The following is a 24059-nucleotide window of genomic DNA, read 5'->3' as shown; positions in this document are numbered from 1 at the left end:
ATTGAATGGTGGAGCAGGCGCGAGGGGCCAAATGGCCTACTCCTGATCCTGTTTCTGATGTTTTTATGTTCTTATGTAAGCACTCTGTAGTAGTGGGTGGAACATATTTCTGAAATACGATTCACAGAGAGCTGCAGCTGTTTTGAAGCATGCATTCACCAGCACAACCTGAATAACTTGATTAAAGTTATTTGCCTAAACATTTTAGTGCTAACTGGCCAACTGTGGCCCCAATATTCTGGGCAGGAAGCGCGCCGCCCGCCATATTAGTAAAGGAAAACAACAGGTGTCCAGGGCCCACACCTGAATCAGGCACTAGGCCTTTTGCAAATGCAAGTAAGGATACTAGTGCCTGTTTGAGGCCCCTGCTGCACGATTAGTTTGTCCTGAGGCAGCCGGCACTGACTACATTCAGTAACACCAAACCTTGGGCCCGCTACCAAAAAGGTAAGTTTTTAAAATGTACTTGGCTGAATGTGGAGCCGGGAAGAGCAGGAGGACTTCACCCCACCCCGCATTCAAAGAACGCAGGCCGCCGCTTCCCCCTCCCCACACCCCCATTTCCGCGTATCCACACTCCCGCCCCCCCCCCCACCCCCCACCCCCCCGCCGATTGCCCCGTGACCTGGCCTCCTGGTCAATGTTCCCCCTAAAACAAATCTTTGTGCACAGTATCATTAAAGTTTCTGCGTGTTAGTTTAAGGGAACAGCTTGTGAGCGGCCTGCGTGGTACCATCCCAAATGCTGCATGGCCCCGTGCAGCTTGGAGGGAACATTACTCTTGTCTCCTGACCCTTGGCCTCCGGTACAGTCGCAGAGAGATTACCCTGCGCACTCAAGAAATTCTGTCCCATTATGTTTGCAGAGCATATGCATGAAGAATTCAAATTCTCCTGTTTTCCAGTACGGTTACAGTTGTTTCTCCAAAATGAGGAAGTCATCCCTGTCATTGAGTAATTTTTGGTGCTGGGGTCGAGGTTTACAAAACACAAATATTTTACACATACATGGGTGAATTAAAGTCTTATCATCATGGCTCATCATTACCAGCACCTGCTATCCAAAAAAAATGGGAGCAGTGGTTATGATCTGAAATTGTTAAGCTCGATGTTGAGTCCAAAAGGGTGTACAATGCCTCATCGAAAGATGAGGCGCTGTTCCTCAAGCTTCCATTGAGTTTCATTGGAACAGTGTAGGAGGCCGAGGTCGGAGTGTCAGTGGGGGAGACAATTAAAATGACAAGCGATCGGAAGCTCAGGGTCACCCTTACGGACTGAACGGAGGTGTTCAGCAAAGCTCATCACTCAGTCTGCGTTTGGGGGTCTCCCCAATGTAGAGGAGACTGCATCGTGGGCAACGAATGTCATTGATTTTGCCTTCTGTGTTTACGTCATAGACACAGCAAAGAAATGCGTGCCAACCAGGCTAAGAGTTCAATGGAGAACAGTAAAGCCATAAGCCAGGATAAAAGCATCAAAAACAAAGCTGAAAGGGAAAGGCAAGTTGACTTTCTGCAGTAAACAAAATCAGAAAAATATATTGATCTTATTTTTAGATGGGGAGGTAGTTGTAAGACGACTTTTCGAAAGAACAGCATGCTTTGATGCTGCTTAGCCTGTCTTTACATTGTAACCCTTTCTTGATGAATAAACAGAGCTTACATACTGTGTTAAAATACTGCCTTGTAAATTTATAAGAGTATAATAATTACAAAGTACTGGACATTGGTATGTATTCTTAAATTTTATTTTCAATGCCGTGATAGATTGAGGTTTCTAAACTATGATGTTTCACAATGCACTGTCTTTTAGTAAAGTCTTTACATCTGAAAAATCTTATCGTATTCCATTTTTTTTCCACAAGATTTTATGAAATGTTCGCATTTAAAAAAATGTTTTTGCCTTTGTTAATTTAATTCTTTGGATTGTTTTCGAACCGACATCTTTCTTATTGCATTCTACACTCTGTGATATTGGTATGATGGGTGGGTATTGGAAACTAATTATGAACAAAATTTTATTTCAGTACATTGTAGTCGAGGAATCACGATTGATAATGGCAGACAAAGGTTGAATGCAGTAGTATGGCATGTTTCGGAAAGGGTAGTTGCTGTTCACAATTGTAGCAAAACCCCATCCAAAGATTTTCAATGCTTTCTTTTTTTAGGCGAGTCAGGGAACTGAACAGCAGCAACACTAAAAAATTCCTGGAGGAAAGGAAACGGGTATGTCGCCATGTATAATTGCATCTATTTCATGTCATTGATTAAATAGTTACGCCTGGGGTAAGCTCACTTCTCAGGCACAGCAAAGACTAACTGGGGGCAGAGATCCATTCCATTAGGTCTCTGCATCCACTACATTGTCCCAAGATTTCCACAAGTTCACAAAATGGGTTGGACTGGGCCTGCATGCCTCAGATTAGTATATTAGGAGGGGACTTGCCTGGACTGCTCATCTCACTTTCCTCTCATTTTCCAGAAGGTCTTCAGGGGACCTGGGGACACCCTCAGTGCATGGAGCCAGAAGGTAGGATGCTTTCCTTCTCCGAGCAAGGTCTTCGGCCTCGAGGACTTCTGGCAGATGCTCTGCAGCAACAGCCAGAAAGTTCCGATGCCCATGGCCAGGAGCACAGCTGAAGGCATCACAGCTACGAGCCTCTTTCCACCCCGCAGTCGCAGCACACACCCCGCCAGGCGTGGGACTGTGCCGGGATGTGCCCCCCGACCGTGCACATTGCCCAAACAGGAAATCTCAGCAGACCTCTTCCTTCTTTGCGGGGAGGGGAGGGGGGTGGGGGGTGGGGATGGATGGGGGGTGGAATTAAATACTGCAGGTGCTGAAAATCTGAAATAAGAACAGAAAATGCTGGAAATGCTCATCAGGTCAGGCAGCATCTGTGGAGAGAGGAAGGGAGGGTTAACATTTCGGGTCAACGACCTTTCATCAGAACTGGACGATGTTTCAGATGAGCCACTTATACAGAGAAACAGAGCCAAAAAGAAAATAATAGAAGGTCGCTTTTATTTTCAACCAGATTTCTGAGTGTTCCCCTTGGAGGACAAGAAGCGCCCAGCAGTTTCTCTAGAATGTGTAATTAGATCCTGCCTGCCTAAGTAATTAATTACTTTGCAAAGTGTAATTCGAGCCATTCTTACTGCCAGTCTCCCACAAAACAGAGCTCACATGGAACAGACAGGGCTCACCCTCGCGGGTTAAGACTTTCTCCCACCCCCCAAGCAAGCTCCTATCCCCGCAACAGTTCCTAACCTTCCTCCCAACCCACCCCTCTAAATTTCTGACCATTTACCTTCCCAACAAATTCCTGACCCCCACCCCCCCTCAAGTTCTGACCACCTCCCATCTCCCTTGCCTATGTGCCTGATTTACTCCCCCGAAGTTCATGACCCTTTTCCCCATAAATTTCTGATCTCCTCTCCCCCAAGTTCCTGATCTAAATTTCTGACCCAGATCTTCAACCCCCCCCCCGACTCAATTTCCTGACCTCTCCCTGCCCAAATTCCTGACCTCCTCCCCGCGACCCCCCCCCCCCCCAAGTTCCTGACCTTCTCCCCCTGCCCAAGTTCCTCCCTGCTCTGAGTTGCTGACCTTCCCCCTCCCATAGATATGGAGCATTTGTGTGTGGGCCATAGATTGTCAACAGATTTATTGGGTATGAAGTGAATAATGACAGTTTCATGACTTCCAGATTTCTTCCAGTCCAACGATGTCACTTGCCACACACGCACCGAGCTTTTCCAGAAATCTACCAGGTCCAGGGGGAGGAGAGGGAGAATGTGGTGCAGGTGTAAAGTGGGAAGGGGGTGAAAGAACGTGATGTGTCTTACCATCTGAATCACATTCTACCCCCGCGAGTTCCTGACCTTTTCTCTCCCCGAGACCCTGACCTCCCCATCCCTCCTCTTTCCCCCCCCCCCTCCAATGAGCGCTCTCTCCTTTCCCCTCCTCTCTCTTCCTCTCCCCCTCCATCCTCTCTCTCCCCCTCCGTCCTCTTTCTCCCCCTCCGTCCTCTCTCCCCCTCCGTCCTCTCTCTCCCCCTCCGTCCTCTCTCTCCCCCTCCGTCCTCTCTCCCCCTCCGTCCTCTCTCTCCCCCTCCGTCCTCTCTCTCCCCCTCCGTTCTCTCTCTCCCCCTTCCTTCTCTCTCTCCCCCTCCGTTCTCTCACTCCCCCTCCGTTCTCTCACTCCCCCTCCGTTCTCTCACTCCCCCTCCGTTCTCTCTCTTCCCCTTCGTTCTCTCTCTCCCCCTCCGTTCTCTCTCTCCCTCCTGCGATCATTCTGTCTCCCCTACCGATTCCCTCTCTCTCTCCCACCATCAGATCTTCTCGCTCTCTTCCCATACGATCCCCTCTCTCTCTACCCCCTCTCTCTCCCTCTCCCTATCTCCCTCTTCTCTCTCTCTCCCCTCCTCTCTCTTCCCCTTTCTCACACACCTCCTCGCTCTTCCCCTCCTCTCTCCCTCCACCTCCGACCTCTTCTTGCTCTCCCCTCCTCTTTCCCTCCCCCTCTGATCACACTCTCTCTCCCTCCTCCGATCCTCTCTCTACCCCTGATACTTTCTCTTTCCCTTCAGATCCCCTCTTCCCGTCCGATCCCCTCTCTCCCTCCTCCAATCCACTCTATCCTCCTCCAATCCCATCTCTCTCTCTCTTCCTGCATCTCTCTCTCCCCCATCTCTCTCTCTCCCCCTCCCCTCTCTCTCTCTCCCCCCTCCCCTCTCTCTCTCTCTCCCCCCCCTCCCCTCTCTCTCTCCCCCCCCTCCCCTCTCTCTCCCCCCTTCCCCTCTCTCTCCCCCCTTCCCCTCTCTCTCTCCCCCTATGATCCTCTCTCCTTCCCCCCCTTCAATCTCCTCTCTCTCTTTCTCTCCCCCTCCTCTCACTCTTCTCCTTCTAGCCATCAACGGATCTATTTCTCCCACAGAGCCGAGGAAAGCATGGCCTACTGCAGTCGACAATTGTTGGATAATGCGCGTGCGGGATTTCAGGATACCGTGCGTCTGCACAGAAGGCCGTGTTTGTGCAGATAATCACTCACGACAAAACAATAGTCTGTGATTAGGTGGAGGACAGTAGATAATTAAATGACAGAAGCAATAATGGTGCAAGATTTTAAAAGTGCAATAATGAGAGAAGGCTCCAGTGGCCCAGGAGGGTGTCAGATGTAAAAGGCAGACAGCAGGATTGTAGACCACTCCGCTGGCCATGTATTGATAAGAAATCTCCATCCCCAGCACGAGTCCACAAACTCCCCATTCCTGGAAGCTCTGGTGCACCCATGCCACATGATCAGTATCCGCTGCCTGAGAGAAAATGGAAGCTGTGGTTAAGGTCTGAAGTTGTTAAATTCGGTGTTAAGGCCAGTGGGCTGTGAAGTGCCCATCTGCTGCTGAAACCCTCATCTATGCTTTTGTTATTTCCAGACTGGACTATTCCAATGGTCTCATGGCCAGCCTTGCATCTTCCACCCTTCGTAAACTTCAGCTCATCCAAAGCTCTGCTGCTCGTATCCTGACTGGCACCAAGTCCTGTTCACCCATCACCCTTGTGTCTGCTGACCTACTTTGAATACCAGTCCAGCAATACCTCAGATTTAAAATTCTCATCCTTGTGTACAAATCCCTCTATGGCCTCACCACTCCCTAACTCTGTAACCTTCTCCAGCCCTGCAATCCTCTGCGATCTCTGCGTTTCTCCAATTCTGGCCTTTTGGAATTCCCTCCCTAAACCTCTCCGTCTCTCTCCTCCTTTAAGACGCTCCTTAAAACCCACCTCTTTGATCAGGTTTCCTGTGCTAATATCTCTTTATGTGCCTCCGTGTTAATTGATGTCTGATAATGCTCCTGTGAAGCGCCCTGGGGCATTTTACTGCATTAATGGCGCCGTATAAATATAAATTATTGTTGTTGTAGAAAGGTGAGGTGTGTTCTTCAAGCTTGTGTTGAGCTTTGTTGGAACATTGTAGGGCCTAAAGGCAGAGAGATTAGAGTGAGAGTGGGACAGTTTGGGACATCGACCAGGGGCTCAGGGTTGCACTTGTGGACAGAACAGAGGTGTTTCACAAGGTGATCAACCAATCCTCGTTTGGTCAACCCGATGTAGAGGAGATTGCAGCATAAGCAGTGAATACCGTATACTAGGTTGGAGTAAGTATAATTGTCTGAGCCGGAAGGATTGTTTGGGGTCCTGGTATAGAAGATGGCATTTTCGGAGCATTTTCGGCTTTTATTTCAGCACATGTCTGGAATGCCACGTATGTTCCAGCAAGGGGTCCAAGAAGAAAATTGGCCTTTACATTTCCACCAATTGACTTGAAACTTGCAGCGCTTGTTGTTTTAATCATGTGGAATCTTTAGTTATTCAGCAGGCTCAGGCTTAAGAGATCTTCACAGTATTCCAATGAACATAGGTTAATCTTGCTATAAATCATTCATGTTTGATCTTACTGCTATTTATTTGAGTATGATTGAAATGATTGCCAGGTATATTTACATACTTATCATGATTTACATGCTGGGATTTACTTTTTTTCTGTTCACTAATGTTACTGAAACAGACATTGTGAATGCAAAGCAGCTTCCTCTACTTTATACTCATGTAAAATAGATACTGCCATGGTATTCCAAATGTCAAAACCAATTTGGGCATTCTGATGCAGAAGGTTTGTGCAATAAACTTCAGATAACTGTAATCCATTTATGTACGTCAGCAAAATAAAATCTCCTGCCACCAGTCATTCCTGTGCAATATAACTGCAACATTTTCATCTTTGTAGCTTGCAATGAAGCAATCCAAGGAAATGGACCAATTAAAAAAAGCTCAGCTTGAACAACTGGAAGGCTTGGAGAGACAAAACGATCAGGTAGAGGTTCTAAACATTAAATGTATATAACATTAGATTGTGTAGTGATTATTTACTTTCTTAACTAACCCTCTAAGCTTCCTTTCTGTGGGCTCATGCGATCAAGGATTTAATGACCTGAAATGTATGTTTTCATATTTACTGATGCTCAGACTGTCTATGATGATGGAAATACTGTACATGCCAAATTATTATCCATAGCATCAGGATGAGGGAATTGTTACACAAAGAATTATTTATTCTGTGAGTCTTGTTCCTTTTTCATCTGTCAAAAACACAAAAGCTGAACAAACACAAAAAACAGGATTGTGATTTAATTACTGGTTAATTATACAACCCAGGTGCTGGGCCAGTTAAGTCCTTTGTTTTTTGATGTCCTAAAACAAAAGGATTCACCAAAAAAGCACAGCGTGAATTCCTAAGTGTGATGTTATCCCCTAGCATTGTATAGAGAATCGGTGCAAATTATCATTTCAGGTTGACATGACATTAAGTTCTAAATAGCTATGCCTTTTTAAAAAAGTACAGAGCTGCTAGGATAACCATCATGATATTTCCTAACAGTTCCAGTAATCTTTATAATTAGCATTTGAACAGTTTGTCTACTTTTGAAAGCTGCATATCAAGCTTCGATAACAAAGGATCATATTAAACAGGATGAAAATAATGTCACTTGGTCATTAGTTCTATGCGCATAGTATACTATGTGCTTGGTAGCAAACTGCATATTTTTCCTAAAAAATAAAAAATAAATTTGCCGGCATTCTCACACTAGATATTTGGCACAATGCCATTAAAAGCTTAGTCTCAAAATGAATTTTAATATTGCATTTTTATAAAACTTCATGTTTACATAAATAGATGAACCATTTTCAAAATTCGTTAAGATTTTCAGACAAACAGGTTAGACATTCTCTTATCCTAGTATACCATGGTGTAATATCATAGCCTGTGTTTTTAGAAAATGTTTTTTAAGTTAGTATTTCTTTTTAAAAAGAATCTTTGGGTAATTCAATTTACATGACAAGGCACCCATTGCGCCGGTAGTTATTAAGTGGCATTCATCATTACAGCTACAAATTGAATACATTTTCTATTGGCTGAATGCAACTGAGAACCTTTGTAGATTTTTGCTTGGGTGCCTTCCATGGTGCTGTCAGGTCACTCGTCCCAAAAAGTAGTACGGAGGTACATTTTCTTCACCTCCGGTACAGTAATCTGGCTGAGGGAGGATTGTCCACCTGTTGTGGAACCCCCTGATTTCAAAGACATAAAACTCTTGACAGGTTCTACAATGGGTGTGCCAGATTAAAGCCGAGTCGGTGAAGACAAAAATTTATCCCATGGAGTTTCCAGCTTCTTCAGAAGAAAGTTTCAATTGCTGAACTTTCTCTCAATATTTTCAAAAACAACTTGTATTTATATGACGCCTTTAAAGTAGTAAAATGACCCAAGGCACGTGTTATAAGACAAAACAAATTAATTTGACACCGAGCCACATAAGAAGAAATTGCAGCAGAAGCTTGGTCAAAGAGATAGGTTTTAAGAAGCGTCTTAAAGGAGAAAAGAGAGGTAGAGAGGCAGAGAGGTTTAGGGAGGGAATTCCAGAGCTTAGGGCCAAGGCAGCTGAAGGCACAGCCACCAATGGTTGAGCAGTTATAATCAGGGATGCGCAAGAGGGCAGAATTTGAGGAGCGCAGATATCTCGGAGGTGGGGTGGGGGGTGGGGGAGGGGAGGCGGTTGTGAGGCTGAATGAGATTACAGAGATGAGGAGGGGCAAGGTCATGGAGGGTTTTATAAACAACGATGAGAATTTTAAAATCAAGGTGTTGCTTAACCGGGAGCCATTGTAGGTCAGCGAGCACAGGGGTGATGGGTGAGCGGGATTTGGTGCGAGTCAGGACACCGGCTGCTGAGTTTTGGATGACCTCAAGTTTACGTAGGGTAGAATGTGGGAGGCCAGCCAGGAGTGCGTTGAAGTAGTCAAGTCTAGAGGGAACAAAGGCATGGATCAGGGTTTTAACAGCAGATGAGCTGAGACAGGAGTGGAGACAGGCAATGTTGCGGGGATGGAAATAGGCGGTTTTAGTTATGCTGCAGATATGTGGCCGAAAGCTCATTTCAGGGTCAAATATGACACCGAGGTTGCGAACAGTGCGGTTCAGCCTCAGACAGATGCCAGGGAGAGGGATAGTGTCGGTGGCCAGGGAACACAGTTTGTGGTGGGGACCAAAGACACTGGCTTCAGTCTTCCCAATATTTAATTGGAGAAAATTTCTGCTCATCCAGTACTGGATGTCAGACAAGCAGTCTAACAAATTAGAGACCTTAGAGGGGCCGAGAGAAGTGGTGGTGAGGTAGAGCTGGATGCTGTCGCCAAGGAGCAGCATACAGATGAGAAATAGGAGAGGGCCAAGGATAGATCCTTGGGGGACACCAGAGGTAACGATACAGGAGTGGGAAGAGAAGCCATTGCAGGTGATTCTCTGGCTATAATTAGTGAGATAAGAATGGAACCAGGCGAGTGCAGTCCCACCCAGCTGGACGATGGTGGAGAGGTGTTGGAGGAGGATGGAGTGTCAAAGGCTGCAGAGAGGTCGAGAAGGACAAGGAGGGATAGTTTACCTTTGTCACGAGATGTTTGTATTTGATATATTATACATTAAGCCTTACAGTAAAATGCATATTAATTCAAATTGGCATAATCATAAAATCTGTCTCACGGTTGGTTCGCAGGATCAGCTCATTGAGGCAATCATTAGTTGAGTTGTACAGAGCAGGAATATCCCAGATTCAGTCTCTAGTCTAAACTGAGTCAGCTGAGCTCAGTAATCTGCTGATGTTTTCCTCAGTATCCCTGCGTTAGGAAGGGGGTGGGTCGGAATCAGCTAGGGTTCCTGGCCCCGATTGCTACACAACATAACCTCTGGTACTGGGCATGCATCAATGTCAGGTCAGGACAGGATCAGGCACAGCTTCTCTCTACCCCTCCACAGTCTCTAAATTGTCAGCCTGCTTGTCCGACATCCAGCTCTGGATGAGCAGAAATTTTCTCCAATTGAATATGGGAAAGACCGAAGCCATTGTTTTCGGTCACTGTCACAAACTCTGTTCCCTAGCCATTGACTCCATCCCTCTCCCCAACTTCTGGCTGAGGCTGAACCAGACTGTTCGCAACCTTGGTGTCATATTTGATCCTGAAATGAGCTTCCGACCACATATCCGCAGCATAACTAAGACCGCCTATTTCCACCTCTGTAACATCACCTGACTCCGCTCCTGCCTCAGCTCATCTGCTGCTGAAGCCCTCATCCATGCCTTTGTTACCTCTAGACTTGACTATTCCAACACACTCCTGGCTGGCCCCCCACATTCTACCCTACATAAACTAGAGTTGATCCAAAACTCAGCTGCCCGTGTCCTAACTCGCACCAAGTCCCGCTCACCCATCACACCTGTGCTCACCGACCTACATTGGCTTCCAGTAAAGCAACACCTCGATTTCAAAATTCTCATCCTTGTTTTCAAATCCCTCCTTGGCCTCACCCCTCCCTATCTCTGTAATCTCCTCCAGCCCCACAACCCCTCAAGATGCCTGCGCACCTCTAATTCTGCTCTCTTGAGCATCCCTGATTATAACTACTCAACCATTGGTGGCAGTGCCTCCTGTTGCCTGGGCCCCAAGCTCTGGAACTCCTTGCCTAAACCTCTCCACCGCTTTCCTCCTTCAAGACGCTCTTTGCCCAACCTTTTGGTCGCCTGCGCTAATTTCTATTTATGCGGTTCGGTGTCAATTTTTTAAATTTCATAATATTCCTGTGAAGCGCCTTGGGATGTTTCACTCTGTTAAAGGTGCTATATAAATGCACGTTTTTGTTGTTGTAATGGTCCCAGTTGATTAGCCTGGCAACACTACTATAAAGCCTTAACTGGTGTTTATTGAACCTCACCCCAGCATGGAGTCATAGCCTTCACAGAATGAGAGAAGAGAGAAAATTGGTGATAAAAGGAAGAAATAAACTTTGCCCATACACTGCAGTTCATGTCTGTGTCACCAGAATTAAAAATTATATTTTCTTCCTTTTCAAAAACCTATAATTAGAATCAAAGGAAAATGGCACACGTATACATGCCGAGAACTAAGAACAAGCATAATGGACCTGAATTTCCTGGATCGCACTTACACAGAATTTACACTGAGAGCTTCCACCCAAATTTCCTGTGGAGCTCATTTGCCTATGCTGGAATGTAAAAATGATGTAAAGCAAGCGCAAGTGCAACACCATCGATAAGGCAAATTTATCTGACTGCTGCCTTCTGCCATGGCACCTCACTCTCCTCTATTGCTCTGTTCCCTCTCCCATTATTATGCAGAATAGCAGTCTGCCCATTAGGATGGTCATTCCAGCTGCATAGCTCTTCTAATCATGTTGAGGGGGGAAGGGGTCCGAAAATTCTCGGGCGCACAGAGACTGACAGCACTTTGATTAAGCATGGTGCAAGACGCTTAAGAATTTTTATTTTTTAAACCGTGAAGACATTGGCTATCAAACTCCATAAATTTCAGTAACGCCAACATCGGATGACTTTGGGCTGTGCTGTGCCCACATTTTTGGGTGTAAATCTACTCCAGCTCGTTATTTATGTAAATCCAGGAAATTTGCAGAAACTGGTCTTATTGTAAGGGTGAAGGAGAGCCATCTAACTGAGCAGCAGAAGGTTTCGGTAGACGTATCGCAAGCAGCTCAAATGAACAAGGAAATTCATGCATGCCGATGATTCTACCAAAACCGCCAAAACTTTCCAGGAAATTCTGAGTCAGTAATTCATTTGGATCTTCAGTCTTTGTTTTGAAACCTGTTTCCCATGGAGTAAGATACTATTGAGATTCGTAGAAAGTTGTTCGATGGAAGCAGATGATGAAATCACAACTAAATGGGCTCAATTTTCCCCAATTATCTGCGCCGTTTTTTTTTGAGTAAATTAAAATCTCCAAATTTCCCCAAAGTTTCTGCGCCAACATAATTCACTTATGTACGATTTTTTTAGGCTACGATTTTTTTGACCTCCCTGGGGGCGTAATCTGCCTCCTGCGCCAATTCTGGCCATTTAAGCAAGTTTGGCCAACTACGATTTTTGTTAAGACGGCGCATGTGACCGCTCTGAAAAACCTTCTGGGCAGTTAACAAAATCAGCGCAGGTAAGAGAATCAGCTCATAAGATCCAGTTCCATGGCCCGGACAGCAGCCGCAGAGAGGGTGTGGGGATGCATTGTCAGGGCTAGGAGTGGCACTGGCTCCGGGGGAGGGGAGGCCTTTAGGCCAGGGCTAGGAGCGGCACCGGCTCTGGGGGAGGGAGGCCTTTCAACCTGGGCCAGGAGCGGGAGGTCTTTCGGCTCGGGCTAGGAATGGCACCGGCTCCGGGGGAGGGGGCAGCCTCGGCTAGGAGCGGCTCCGGGGGTGAAGGGAGGCCTTTTGGCCCGGGCTAGGAGCAACACCAGCTCTGCGGGAGAGGAGGCCTTTTGGCCTGGGTTAGGAGCGGCACTGGGCACCGGCAAGGGAAGGGGAGGGGGGCCTTTCAGCTGGGCCAGGAGCGGCACTGGGCACTGGCAAGGGTGGGAGGGGGCCCTTTCCAATTCATACAGTTTACAGGATAGACTTTTGGTACAAGGATTCTTTAATATTTTCATGTTGATAAGCTGCTGCCTTAAATAGCTGCAAGGTGCTTATGCAGGTTGCTGTGAGCTGGCCAGAATGGCTTGTAAGTTTAGCTTTCCAACCTCAGCCCACAGTGTGTCCCTCATTACCCTGGCAACCTGATCTTTTTGGTGCACATCTTAGGCTCCACCCACAGAGCTTAAGGACAATGTGCGCTGGGCCACATTCACAAGTTAAAATGGAGAAACTTTCAACTTTTCTTTTTGTCGTAGTCGGGGCCCCAAAAAAACGGGCTTAACTCTTCAAATACGCCAAAAAACTGCATTGGGGAAAATTGAGCCCCTAATTTCTATTATCATACAAGCTGATTACTTTTTGAGAATCAACAACAACAAAAACTGGTTTCATGGGCAGCCCAACGATAACAATTCTACATTCATCACCAAATATTTATGATGCCGAGCCCCTTAGATTCCTAAAGCCTAGACTTAACCAACCACAGACTGACCTCATCACATACATGCCTTCTGTTGTCTGATTTCAAAGCAGAACTGGTTGCAATTATGCATAAATCTCTTTGAAGAGGCCACTGATTCTTATGGGAGGGGGTACTAGAACAAAGTTGGAGATTAAGGAACATTCCATATTATACAGTTCCATATTTTATAGTAGTGCATTTATTTTAATAGACTGTTGGGATGTCTCTCATCTTTTCTTGCACTATTATAACATCTACAAGCCAACATTCTCCTTCAATACTGCTTATTGTGTGATACAAAACTTCCCAAATCTATTTGAGTACCTTCATCAAAACCTCAAGAGCATTTTCGACTGAAGATGTTTTGAAGGCGCAATCTTTTATTTCTACAGTCAGCTTGGTGGTGGGCTCTATCTCTTGTCTTCCAATCGCAGTCTAATTGTTAAGTAGAGGTATGTTGCTTAATAATCATCAGCACAATTCATCTGTGAGCGGCAACTGATCTTGGCAGCATCCAGATATTTTTAGCATCCCTGCTTTTCCTCCATCTCTATAATTTACTGACTGCATTCATCCATTCATTGTCTTACAACCTACTATTCAGTGTCTTCTAAAAAATGTAAACAAATCAACAGACGTTTTTATATGTTTTCTGTTACTACACTAGTGAATGTTTAGTAAGAAACTTTATAATCCAAAAGATCATGTTGAATTTGTTGTTTTTTCCATTAGAATTCAAATGTAAAAGGCATTTTAAAAACTTTTAATGAACACTGGCATTTCATTTTATTTACATTTTTGGTTTGTAATCACTGACTATTATTTTTGTACAAACAGCTGCTGAAATCATGTCATGCAGGGTCTGGCATTCAAGGTAGGACTGTTCTTAATTACCAAACAACAATCAAATCTGTTGTTTCATTTTGACAGTACTTCATATCCAAATACAAATGAACATACAGTGATTAAAATTCGTTTTTACATTCATTGATGTGAAAATTGAAACTTTAGTGCACAAAACATCATCTGCCACAGAGCTCTGCCAGCCCAGACTCGGGATGTTACCAGTAACTCCAGGCTTTCTGAGCAGAGTCCAAAAGATACCCAGAGGCAGGATTCACAGTTCTGCTGGTTATGGTCATATGACTGTCTCACGTTAGAAGGGTTAGTCTGCAAATATGGGTGGTAGAAATAGATATTGAGCTGCATTATTGCAATAAAATGTATAACTACTATCCAAAGTAATCATCTCATTATCAAAGGCACATTGGGTAGTTCTTTTGAGGAGTTCGGATGGCCCAAATGGCCTCCTTTTGTGCTTTGTGATTTTATGACTTTGGGTCATTATCATCTTCGCTGCCTGGGTGGTAACCTGGTGGAGTGAATCGTCCGCCCTTTCAATGGAAATCAAATTGGCAAGGGGCTCTGCAACGAGCGGGTGATGATGCACTCTGTCAGGTCATTACCCAGGTAGCAAAGTTGCAAATTACCCCCATTGTTTCAAGCAGATTTGAAAATCACATTTAAAAAAAATTGAAATTCATGCAAGCAAGACTTTGTCAACATGTCAAGTATGAAGCCACAGTAGATACAACATAGATAACTATCAGGGATGATTTCCTCTGTGCAATATATACAGTGAAATTGTAAACATGCTCTTTATAAGCAGGTTTACAATTTGTTACATCACATAGAAATTCGAAGTTCAGTTTAGCAAGTAAGTATGCAGGTATGAAATATGCAGTGATTAACATACTACAGATCAATTGGAATAGAAGATTTGCTGTCAGCTGATTGAGAACACTTGATTTTGGCATACAAGATATTGTTTACGACCACTCTACAAGATAAGAGGAGACTAATTGATGTTCCGTTTCTGACTGCTCCATTTCTGATCGGGGCGGAGGAGTGGTGAGACATCGGGGCCCAAGAATTTCGTGATCGGGGCTCAGGAGAGGCGACGGTTCAGGACCCAGAAGAAGCGAGGGCCCAGGGGCAGCACGGGTCAACCCACACTGCGATCTGTGGATAGTAGGAGCATGTGTAGCAGAGCTTGGTCTCCAGTCATCTTGGTTAACCCTCGCCACTGGACCAAGATCTAGCACTGTCAAGCCCATGTGGTGGCTGGTGTGCAACAACCACCACACATTAAAAGAATCCATGCACAGGCATCTATCACCCTTCAATATGTAGTTTTGGACCTAGAATGTCGAGGGACCGCCTAATACTAATACTAATACTACCACTTAACACTGAGCTCCCACTAGTCACTTAGCTGTCTCACTTGGCAAGGTGAACGTTCAGGGGAGACAACTCATTAATAATTGCTGTTATATCAACTAAGCAGTGCATGTGGGACTTGTTCAAAATGAGAGCTATTTTAATCCAAATTTTTTCTAAACAAAAGCCAACATTTTTACACTGTTTTATACTTTATTTTAAAAATATTTATTAAATTGATATATCCCTAAACCCTGGACAGATCAGGCACAGTGTCGATATTCACATGCCACAGAATTTGGTTGGACTTGCCGCAGACATTGGCCTTTAGGTGGCCCCGAATTCCAGGACCGTGGATATATTATACTAGGAGAACATCACTGTTTTCATTCTTTACTTTCATTCATTTTGGGCAATATGAATGGAATATATCTATTTGTTAGTGATAGGATATGCAAACATCATCCAACTTGTGCTCCCAGGAGATAAGAAGCTCGACTTTCAACTGCCACCCATCCCATTTACGAGCTATCCAGCAGGGATGGCAGGGAAACAGTCGCCATCCCTTGGGAACCCGAATCCTGCCTGGTGCAATTTTCAGGTGGGCCAGTAAATGACCATACAGCACTCCTGCCCGAAAGAGGCAGGAGGCTACTTTGCATATGTAAACTGGTATCCAATGGAAGTCGCAGGACCCTGTTTGCAATTTCCCAGTACAAGTGGGCAAGATGGTGAGCCTAGCCAACAGGAATGCTCTTCCTGGCCTCACACAGATACTGTGGCCCACTGCCAGCCAGCGGGTAGTCCCTATCCGGTGAACCTACACTCCCTGCACTCCACTTTGGTGCTGACTTCCAACTCGGCTCTCTCATGGAGCTGCCGGAATTTTGTCCGCCTGATTTGGCAAGCTTCCCGCAAGTGCACGATGAACTCTGGGCAGCTCACCTGGCCATATTCTAATGAGACCTGGCCCTGAAAATAGTTGGGGCCTCCCGTTGAAGGGTTCAGGCAGATGTAGTGGGCACACTGCCAACTTTACACCCATTTTGGCCTATGTACAACATCACCCCCAAGAAGCCTACTGATGGGTTGCATTCATTCCAAACAATTCCCCCCCCCCCAACCTCGACATCCCCAATTTCCTTCCCTCCTCTCCTGAAAATGATGACTCATGTTGGGATAAGATTCTACACGTACCTCTGATATTTGCATCAAGAGGCCGTTCTCACGTTGGTCTGTGTTGAGTTATTTAATCTGAGCCAGGACAACAATAGAACTAGTACAATTGGCCTTAATGCATGTGGGATAGGTAGTAGAAAAATCACCTAGGGGCCTCACTCCTGCTTGCTTTGCAGTGACTTCTGCTGGAAAGGGAATTGATACAGACATTAGTTCGGGATAGGATCAGGCTCAACTCTGAAGCCTATAACTGAGTAGTCTGCTGGCACTCACTGTACAGGCTCATTTGTGAAGAACAACCAATAGGGAAAATTATCAGAGGACTACCAACATCCATCGAACTATAACCCAGCATAAGTCAGCATTTTTAAAGAGATGAGGGACAATATTGAGGGAAACTAACTAAACTTGAAGGTTACTTCCCTGCCTCATTACACAGCACAGTTCCTGAGGCACTGTTAAAGTGCTTCAATGTACAGGAGTATGAAATGAACTTTTATACAATGTTAATTCCCCATAGATTTGCTCTTGTAACTATTCAATTGTGCAAAATAATTCTGTAATTGGTTAGCAGTTACGAATGTTGTTGTATGAAAATATTACATGCATATATTCTTTACTGTTAAGAAATAGGCCCCTCAATGTTCTAATATTCTTTAATACTTTGGTTTGTCCTCACTTTTTTATGATGATGGAGAAAAAAATAAATAAATGTGTCGTGAATAACTTTTAAAAAAAGATTATTTGCCAAGAAGTTTTAACAGAATCCTATTTGTAAGCCTTACCTTCGTACCTGCAGCTACCTTTGGGGGAAAAAAAAACATTTAAGATTATGTAGCACTTCATTATATTATAGTCCCTTTCAATAAGTATGTGCAGATCTCAAGACTATCCTCAACATGACTTCTAGGGAGCCTCCTAACTCTTTGAGCCCCAAAGTCTAGGGTTCCTTTTGCTGCACTCCTCCTCTCCCATCACCAGCAACAATAGTAGGAGGTCATCTATCATATGCAAGACAGTGTGACTGGACACAAAAGATGTATTGTTCAGAGAATTCATCTGAGACACCTAGCCTGTACACTTCCAAAGAAACTTCCCTCTGCTCAAATCAGAGTATGGCACTGGAAAACATATTTTTGACAGAAGTAGATATTTTCAGCATCTACGCACCACAGATGGGATATGATACCAGATAAAAGTTTTTGCTTCACCTATTTTGCGGATACAAATTTACCTTCTGTCAAGATATTCACACTACTCAGATGGTTTAAGCTGTTTATTGAGTAAACAGGTTGACCTGGAAGATAAACAGTTCATTAACTGACAATAACATAAGAAAGTCTGGAGCAAGTAGAAGACATTTACTCATCATTCCGGAGAAGTGTGAGGTAATGCATTTGGGGAGGTCTAACAAGGCAAGGGAATACACATTAAATGGTACGACACTGAAAAGTGTAGAGGAACAAAGGGACCTTGGAGTACAGATCCCTAAAGGTAGCAGGCCAGGTAGATAAGGTGGTTAAGAAGGCATATGGAATACTTGCCTTTATTAGTTGAGGCATGGAATACAAGGGCAAGGAGGTTATGCTTGAATTGTATAAAACACTGGTTCGGCCGCAGCTGGAGGACTGCGAATAATAGTATTAGGCAGTCCCTTGTGTCGAGGATGACCCGCTGCCACACCCAAAAAAAGATGAGTTTACAGGTGTTTCAATGAGGGACCTGATATTCCAGGTCCCGAACTACATCTTGAAGGGTGGAAGATGCCTGTGTGTGAATTCTTTTAACATGGAGTGGCTGTTGCATACCAGCCACCACACGGGCTTGACAAAGCAAGGCCTTGGTCCAGTGGCAAGGGTTAACCAAGACGACCGAAGACCAAGCTCTCTGCTGCGCCATCCCTGGGTCCTGACCCCGCTGTTGTTATAAGCTGTGCTGCTTCTGGGCCACGACCCCTTTGCTCCTCAACTCCGACGCGCCGCTCCTGGGCCATGACCCCGCCGCTCCTCGACTCCTACACTGCCGCTCCTCGACTCCGACACCGCTGCTCCTGGGCCACGACCCCACCGCTCCTCGCCTCTGCCTCCGCCTCTGACACTGCCGCTCCTGTGCAGTTCTGGTCACCACATTACAGGAAAGATGTGATTGCACTGGAAAGGGTGCAGAGGAGATTTACAAGAATGTTGCCTGGACTGGAGAATTTTAGCTATGGGGAAAGGTTGGAGATGCTGGATTTGTTTTTTTTGGAACAGAGGAGGCTGAGGGGAGACTTGATTGAGGTGTATAAAATTATGAGGGGCCTGGATAGAGTAGATAAGAAGTACCTGTTTCCCTTGGCAGAGGGGTCAACAACCAGGGGACATAGATTGAAAGTAATTGCGGGAAGGTCTAAAGGAGATAAGAGGAGAAACTTCTTCACCCAGAGGGTAGTGGGGGTTTGGAATTCACAGCCTGAAAGGGTGGTAGAGGCAGAAACCCTCACCACATTAAAAAATACTTGGATGCACACTTAAAATATCGTAACCTACAGGGCTACAGGGTGGATAGCTCTTGGTCAGGCAGCACCGACATAATGGGCCAAAATAGCTTCCTTCCGTGCTGTAAATTTCAATGATTCTATGATCAAGCCTACTCTGTGTAGTGCCAGAGCAGAACGGGCACTAAGGGGGTTGGCAAATTTGGCAGAACTCATTGTTAACAGACCGCCACCTATTCAGTACTCTACGCGCTCTTCCAGATGAACCTTAAAGTAGGCCTAAGGAGTATTCACTGTAAATAGGCAGGAACTTCATTTCAATATTGAAATGTATTTTAATGGCATGCATATTAGTGTGGTGTAATTTTGCTTGATTCTCACCATGAATGAGCTGAGTTCATCATTATAAAATAGACAGGCATGTTCTGGGCACAAAGCAAGGCAGGATTTAAAGAGGACCTGCTGTGCTTTGAGAATAAATACCTGAAAGGACAATTTGTCAGCAGCGTGCAGCAGCCTGGCCGGAAATCGGCGCGGTCCCGGCCTGCAAGACATCAGCAGGCCGGGGCCATTGGAGGGAGCAGCGCGCGGCGGTATACCACTGCAGGGAGCAGCGCGTGCTGCTGCAGGAGGGCGACGGCTACGAAGCCAGGTCGCTGATTGCAGTGCGGGCAGGCACAGCAGGAGGGGCGAGGGTGTGGCAAGAGTCCATAGAGGGAAGTGACTGGGGCTCAGGAGAGGCATGAATCTGGGGCCCAGAAGAGGCGAGGACCCAGGGGCAGCACTGGCCAGCGCCCACTGCGATATATGTGTGCGCTCGGTCTGTGCAACAGAGCTGGTCTCCAGTTCGTCTTGCTTAATCCTTGCCTCTGGACCAAGACCTAGCTCTGTCAAGCCCGTGTGGTGGCTGGTGTGCAACGGTCACCACACGTTAAAAAAATCCAAGCACAGGCATCTTCCACCCTTCACTATGTAGTTCGGGATCTGGAATATTAGGTCTTTCATTGAAACACCTGTGAAATCATCCCTTTTTGGCGTGGAAGCAAGTCATCCTCACTTCGAGGGACTGCCTATGATGATGATGATGATGATGCTTTTACTCTTCATTTTATCCGTTTTGTAAGGTTTATGCCCAAGAGTTTACCTACCAGATTCTTAGTTGCTGCAGCTATAATTTTGAACATGGGCAATCTAGTGGAAATTCTCTATTTTTGTGTTATTTGTTATATGATGAAGAGAATGAAAGGAATTAGGTATGTCAGTGACTCTGAACTTTTAATAATCTAACTCATTCTACGCTGTCGCAGAAGGTAACATCAATATTAATTGAATACCTGCTTCCTTTGCAAGAGTCATTGTGCACTGGTTTTAAGGCAATCCACCATGTCAGGATTATTTGAAAGAGAAAGAAGACTGCAAGGATGGCTCCTAAGAGACTTGGGTTACCTTCCTCAGCCCTGACTCCTGACATCTCTGAGACAGCCATGAAAGAAGCAGAGCACAGATAAAACATAGTCGTTACAACCAGCATTTTATTATCAACTGCAGTGCAGATATCTGGAAGCAGCATTTTAGATGCTAGACAGATCAGAGGCATTTTGAAATTAAGGCACACTCGGGTTCAACAACTTTGCCAACTAAAGAGTCATCAGGCTGGAACAAGTGTAGTTGGAGCCAAGGCAGATAAAGATGAGGATACAGAAGACATTCTCTGCTGAACCAACTTTGCAAGCAGCAAGAGCTGCACAACAGCCTCTCGTTAATGAAACCTTCACCAAAGTATCCCTTCCGCCCAAGGCAAGGATAGCTATTTTGGACTCTAGCGGAATCAAGTGATATGGGGATTGTGCGGGAAAGTGGAGTTGAGGTCGAAGATCAGCCATGATCTTAATGAAAGGGAAGGTAGGCTCAAAGGGCCTTATGGCCAACTCATGCTCCTAATTCTTATGTTCTTATGTTCTGATCCTCGTCACATGTGTACAATGCAGTCAGCAAATGCACCCTCACCAAAATTTGCCTTCTTGGTAACTTAATTAGCATGGGCCCCATTCTTTCATCTGCTATTACCTTATTCATAGAATCATTGAATGTTACAGCTCAGAAATAGGGGCAAAGACATTTGGGGCATTTGCACCCCCAGGGGACACTAACAGGCCACAAACGACTTTTCACCTGGGCGCTGCACCATGACTGACTCCCGCGAAATTCCGTGGGAGTTTATAGGCAGCCATAACAGGATGTCATCACCGTGTACAGCGACTCGTTTTCGCCCCGGAGCGAAAATTGGGTAGTGCTCCCTGAAGCTGCCATAGGCAATGCCCGTGACAACTGCAGGGGGTGGGTACCGGGCTGAAGGCCACTCGCCGACAATTAAAGGGGAGGTGGGGAATGTAAAAAAAAATGGCCGACTTACAGGCCTTCTTCATCCTCAATCATGGGGTCCGTGCCGCGATTTGCAGCACAGCACTGCGCTTGTGTGTCAGGCTACTGCAATGGCACCCAGTTCCCTAGTGGTCCAGGGATGGCCCCGTTTCCCGCCTGCAGTGTTGGCAGCTTAGCCCTCCCCTTTAATGAAGGGGAGGGTCCTGTCTACGTTGCACTGCTGCGCGTCACACCGCATAGCGCTGCGCCCTTCACGGAGTCTTTCCGCTCTTCTCGCGCCCCACTGAGCAAATGGAGCGCGATATTTTGCTCTCGGGGGCGGTAACCCGAATATAGGTCACCGGGCGGTACGCAATTTCTGCCACAGGCTATTCTAAACCATCCCAAGAAAATTCTTGACACAGTTTAATATAAGTGCAACCAAATTTATTGCCCTGTCAGTGATTTTTGTAAATGTCTACTGCTTCTGTCCTGTTGTTTCCTCTTAGTGACATCTGAATTTTACTCTACTATATGTCCCAGAATACAGGGGCATAGTGGATGAAAATGACGGGAAATCAGGCAGGGTGGCATACTGCCTCATCCCTGTCCTTACCTCCACCCACCTGGATTCCCTTTTCTCTCCTGCAATAGCAGAAGTAGTCCACCCAAGCCCAGACCACCTCACCCTACCACGTGGTAAGGACAGTAAAGAGGCAAGACTCGGGTTCCTTCCGACCGCTGTCGTTGCTGACTCCAAGGACCACCAGAAGAAGAGTGGTGGGTAAGCCCAATCTACAGATCGTTGGACTGAGAAGGTTTAATAGTAGCCGCCTCTCCCTTCCTTAAGGCCCTGTTACCTCATCATGGTGTAACTTTTTTGACATTTTAAAAATACATTTTTGGGGTTCTTCTGACCCTTTTAATGGTGCTTTCTCATCTTCTTGTCCTGCAACGGGTATTCCACTGCAGCACTGCCAAATTTTGTTTTCATGCATCAGCGGCCTCCCTGTTGGTGGCGGAGATCCTGTTGGGAACCCACCCTGTACAGATAATCGGCTCCAATCCAGGAGAATGGGTCAGCACCAGGGCTTGTGCAAAAGTCCCGCCCCAACCCTTCTCTATCAGCAAAATCCTCTGCACCAATCTGCTTTCTGCTACATCTTCTGTTATTTGAAGGATGGGCTGGAGAGGCCAGATGTGGCATCATCCTTAGAGACAGCAGTTTCTTCTATGTATTCTCCAACCATGTGTTTGCTTCTGGGAATCCCTCAGCACATCCACTGATCTGTAGGGTGGCAGACCTCTGAGGGCAATGATAGCACTAAAGCCCTTCTCTCGATCTGATCGCTCTCCGGGCTGGCCTCAGGCCCCTGTGTTGGGCCGCACATCGCCAAGTCCGGACAGAAAATGTGCCCAGACGAGTTTCTACCCCAGTCTTTGCCCGCTTGATTGGCACCCAATCCACCACCTTAAACAGTCACTCCCTCCACCACCGGCGCACTGTGGCTGCAGTGTGTACCATCTACAAGATGCACTGCAGCAACTTGCCAAGGCTTCTGCGACAGCACCTCCTAAACCCATGACCTCTACCACTTAGAAGGACAAGGGCAGCAGGTGCATGGGTACACCACCACCTCCAAGTCACACACCATCTTGACTTGGAAATATGTCGCTGTTCTTTCATCGTCGCTATGCCAGAATCCTGGATCTCCCACCCTAACAGCACTGTGGGAACACCATAACCACACGGACGGCAGCAGTTCAAGAAGGCGGCTGACCACCACCTTTTCAAGGGCAATTAGAGATGGGCAATCCCTCAACTGATGAATCAGTGCTCCTCCATGTTGAACACCAATTGGAAGCAGCACTGAAAGTAGCAAGGGCACAGAATGTACTCTGGGTGGGGGACTTCAATGTTCATCACCAAGAGTGGCTCGATCGCACCACTACTGACCAAGAGCTGAGTCCTGAAGGACATGGCTGCCAGACAGCCTGTAGCAGCTGGTGACAGAACCAACACAAGGGAAAAACCTACTTGACCTCGCCCTCACCAATCTACCTGTTGCAGATCCATCTGTCCATGACCGTTTTGGTAGGAGTGGCCACCGCATAGTCCTCGTGGAGGCGAAGTCCCATCTTCACACCGAGGATACACTCCATTGTGTTGTGTGGAACTACCACTGTGCTAAATGAGAGAAATTCAGAACAGATCGAGCAGCTCAAAACTGGGCATCCATGAGGCGCTGTGGGATATCAGTGGCAGCAGAATTGTATTCCACCACAATCTGTAAACCTCATGGCCTGGCATATCCCTCATTCTACCAATACCATCAAGTCAGGAGCCATCTCTGGTTCAATGAAGAGTGTAGAAGAGCATGCCAGGAGCAGCACCAGGCATACCTAAAAATGAGGAAGCAAAAACAGAGGACTACATGCATGCTAAACAGCAGAAGCAACATGCTATAGACTGAGCCATGCAATCCCACAACCAATGGATCAGATGAAAGCTCTGCAGTCCTGCCACATCCAGTCATGAATGGTGGTGGACAATTTAACAACTAACTGGAGGAGGCAGCTCCATAAACATCCCCATGCTCAGTGATGGTGGAGCCCAGCGTGTGAGTACAAAGACAAGGCTGAAGCATTTGCCAGAAGTGCCAAGTGGATGGTCCATATCAGCCTTCTCCTGCCGTCCCCACCATCACAGAAGCCAGTCTTCAGCCAATTCGATTCAATCCACATGATATCTAGAAACTGCTGAGTGGTCTGGATACAGCAAAGGCTAAGGGCCCTGACAACATCTGGTTGT

At 46.1% G+C, this 24059-nt stretch overlaps 1 protein-coding gene across 1 annotated transcript in view; it reads left to right on the top strand.

The window, feature by feature from the left end:
- Positions 1-24059, top strand: part of plcb4a (phospholipase C, beta 4a) — a 600847-nt gene that overhangs the window by 541776 nt on the left and 35012 nt on the right. The window contains exons 35-38 of the mRNA XM_070889861.1: positions 1397-1498; positions 2167-2224; positions 6789-6875; positions 13849-13885. Coding sequence (XP_070745962.1) covers positions 1397-1498; positions 2167-2224; positions 6789-6875; positions 13849-13885 — 284 coding nt within the window. The remainder of the gene's footprint in view (positions 1-1396; positions 1499-2166; positions 2225-6788; positions 6876-13848; positions 13886-24059) is intronic.

The sequence above is a fragment of the Pristiophorus japonicus genome, chromosome 9, assembly GCF_044704955.1.
Source record: "Pristiophorus japonicus isolate sPriJap1 chromosome 9, sPriJap1.hap1, whole genome shotgun sequence".
NCBI classification, from domain to species: domain Eukaryota; kingdom Metazoa; phylum Chordata; class Chondrichthyes; family Pristiophoridae; genus Pristiophorus; species Pristiophorus japonicus.
This window is presented reverse-complemented; position numbering and strand designations above follow the sequence as displayed.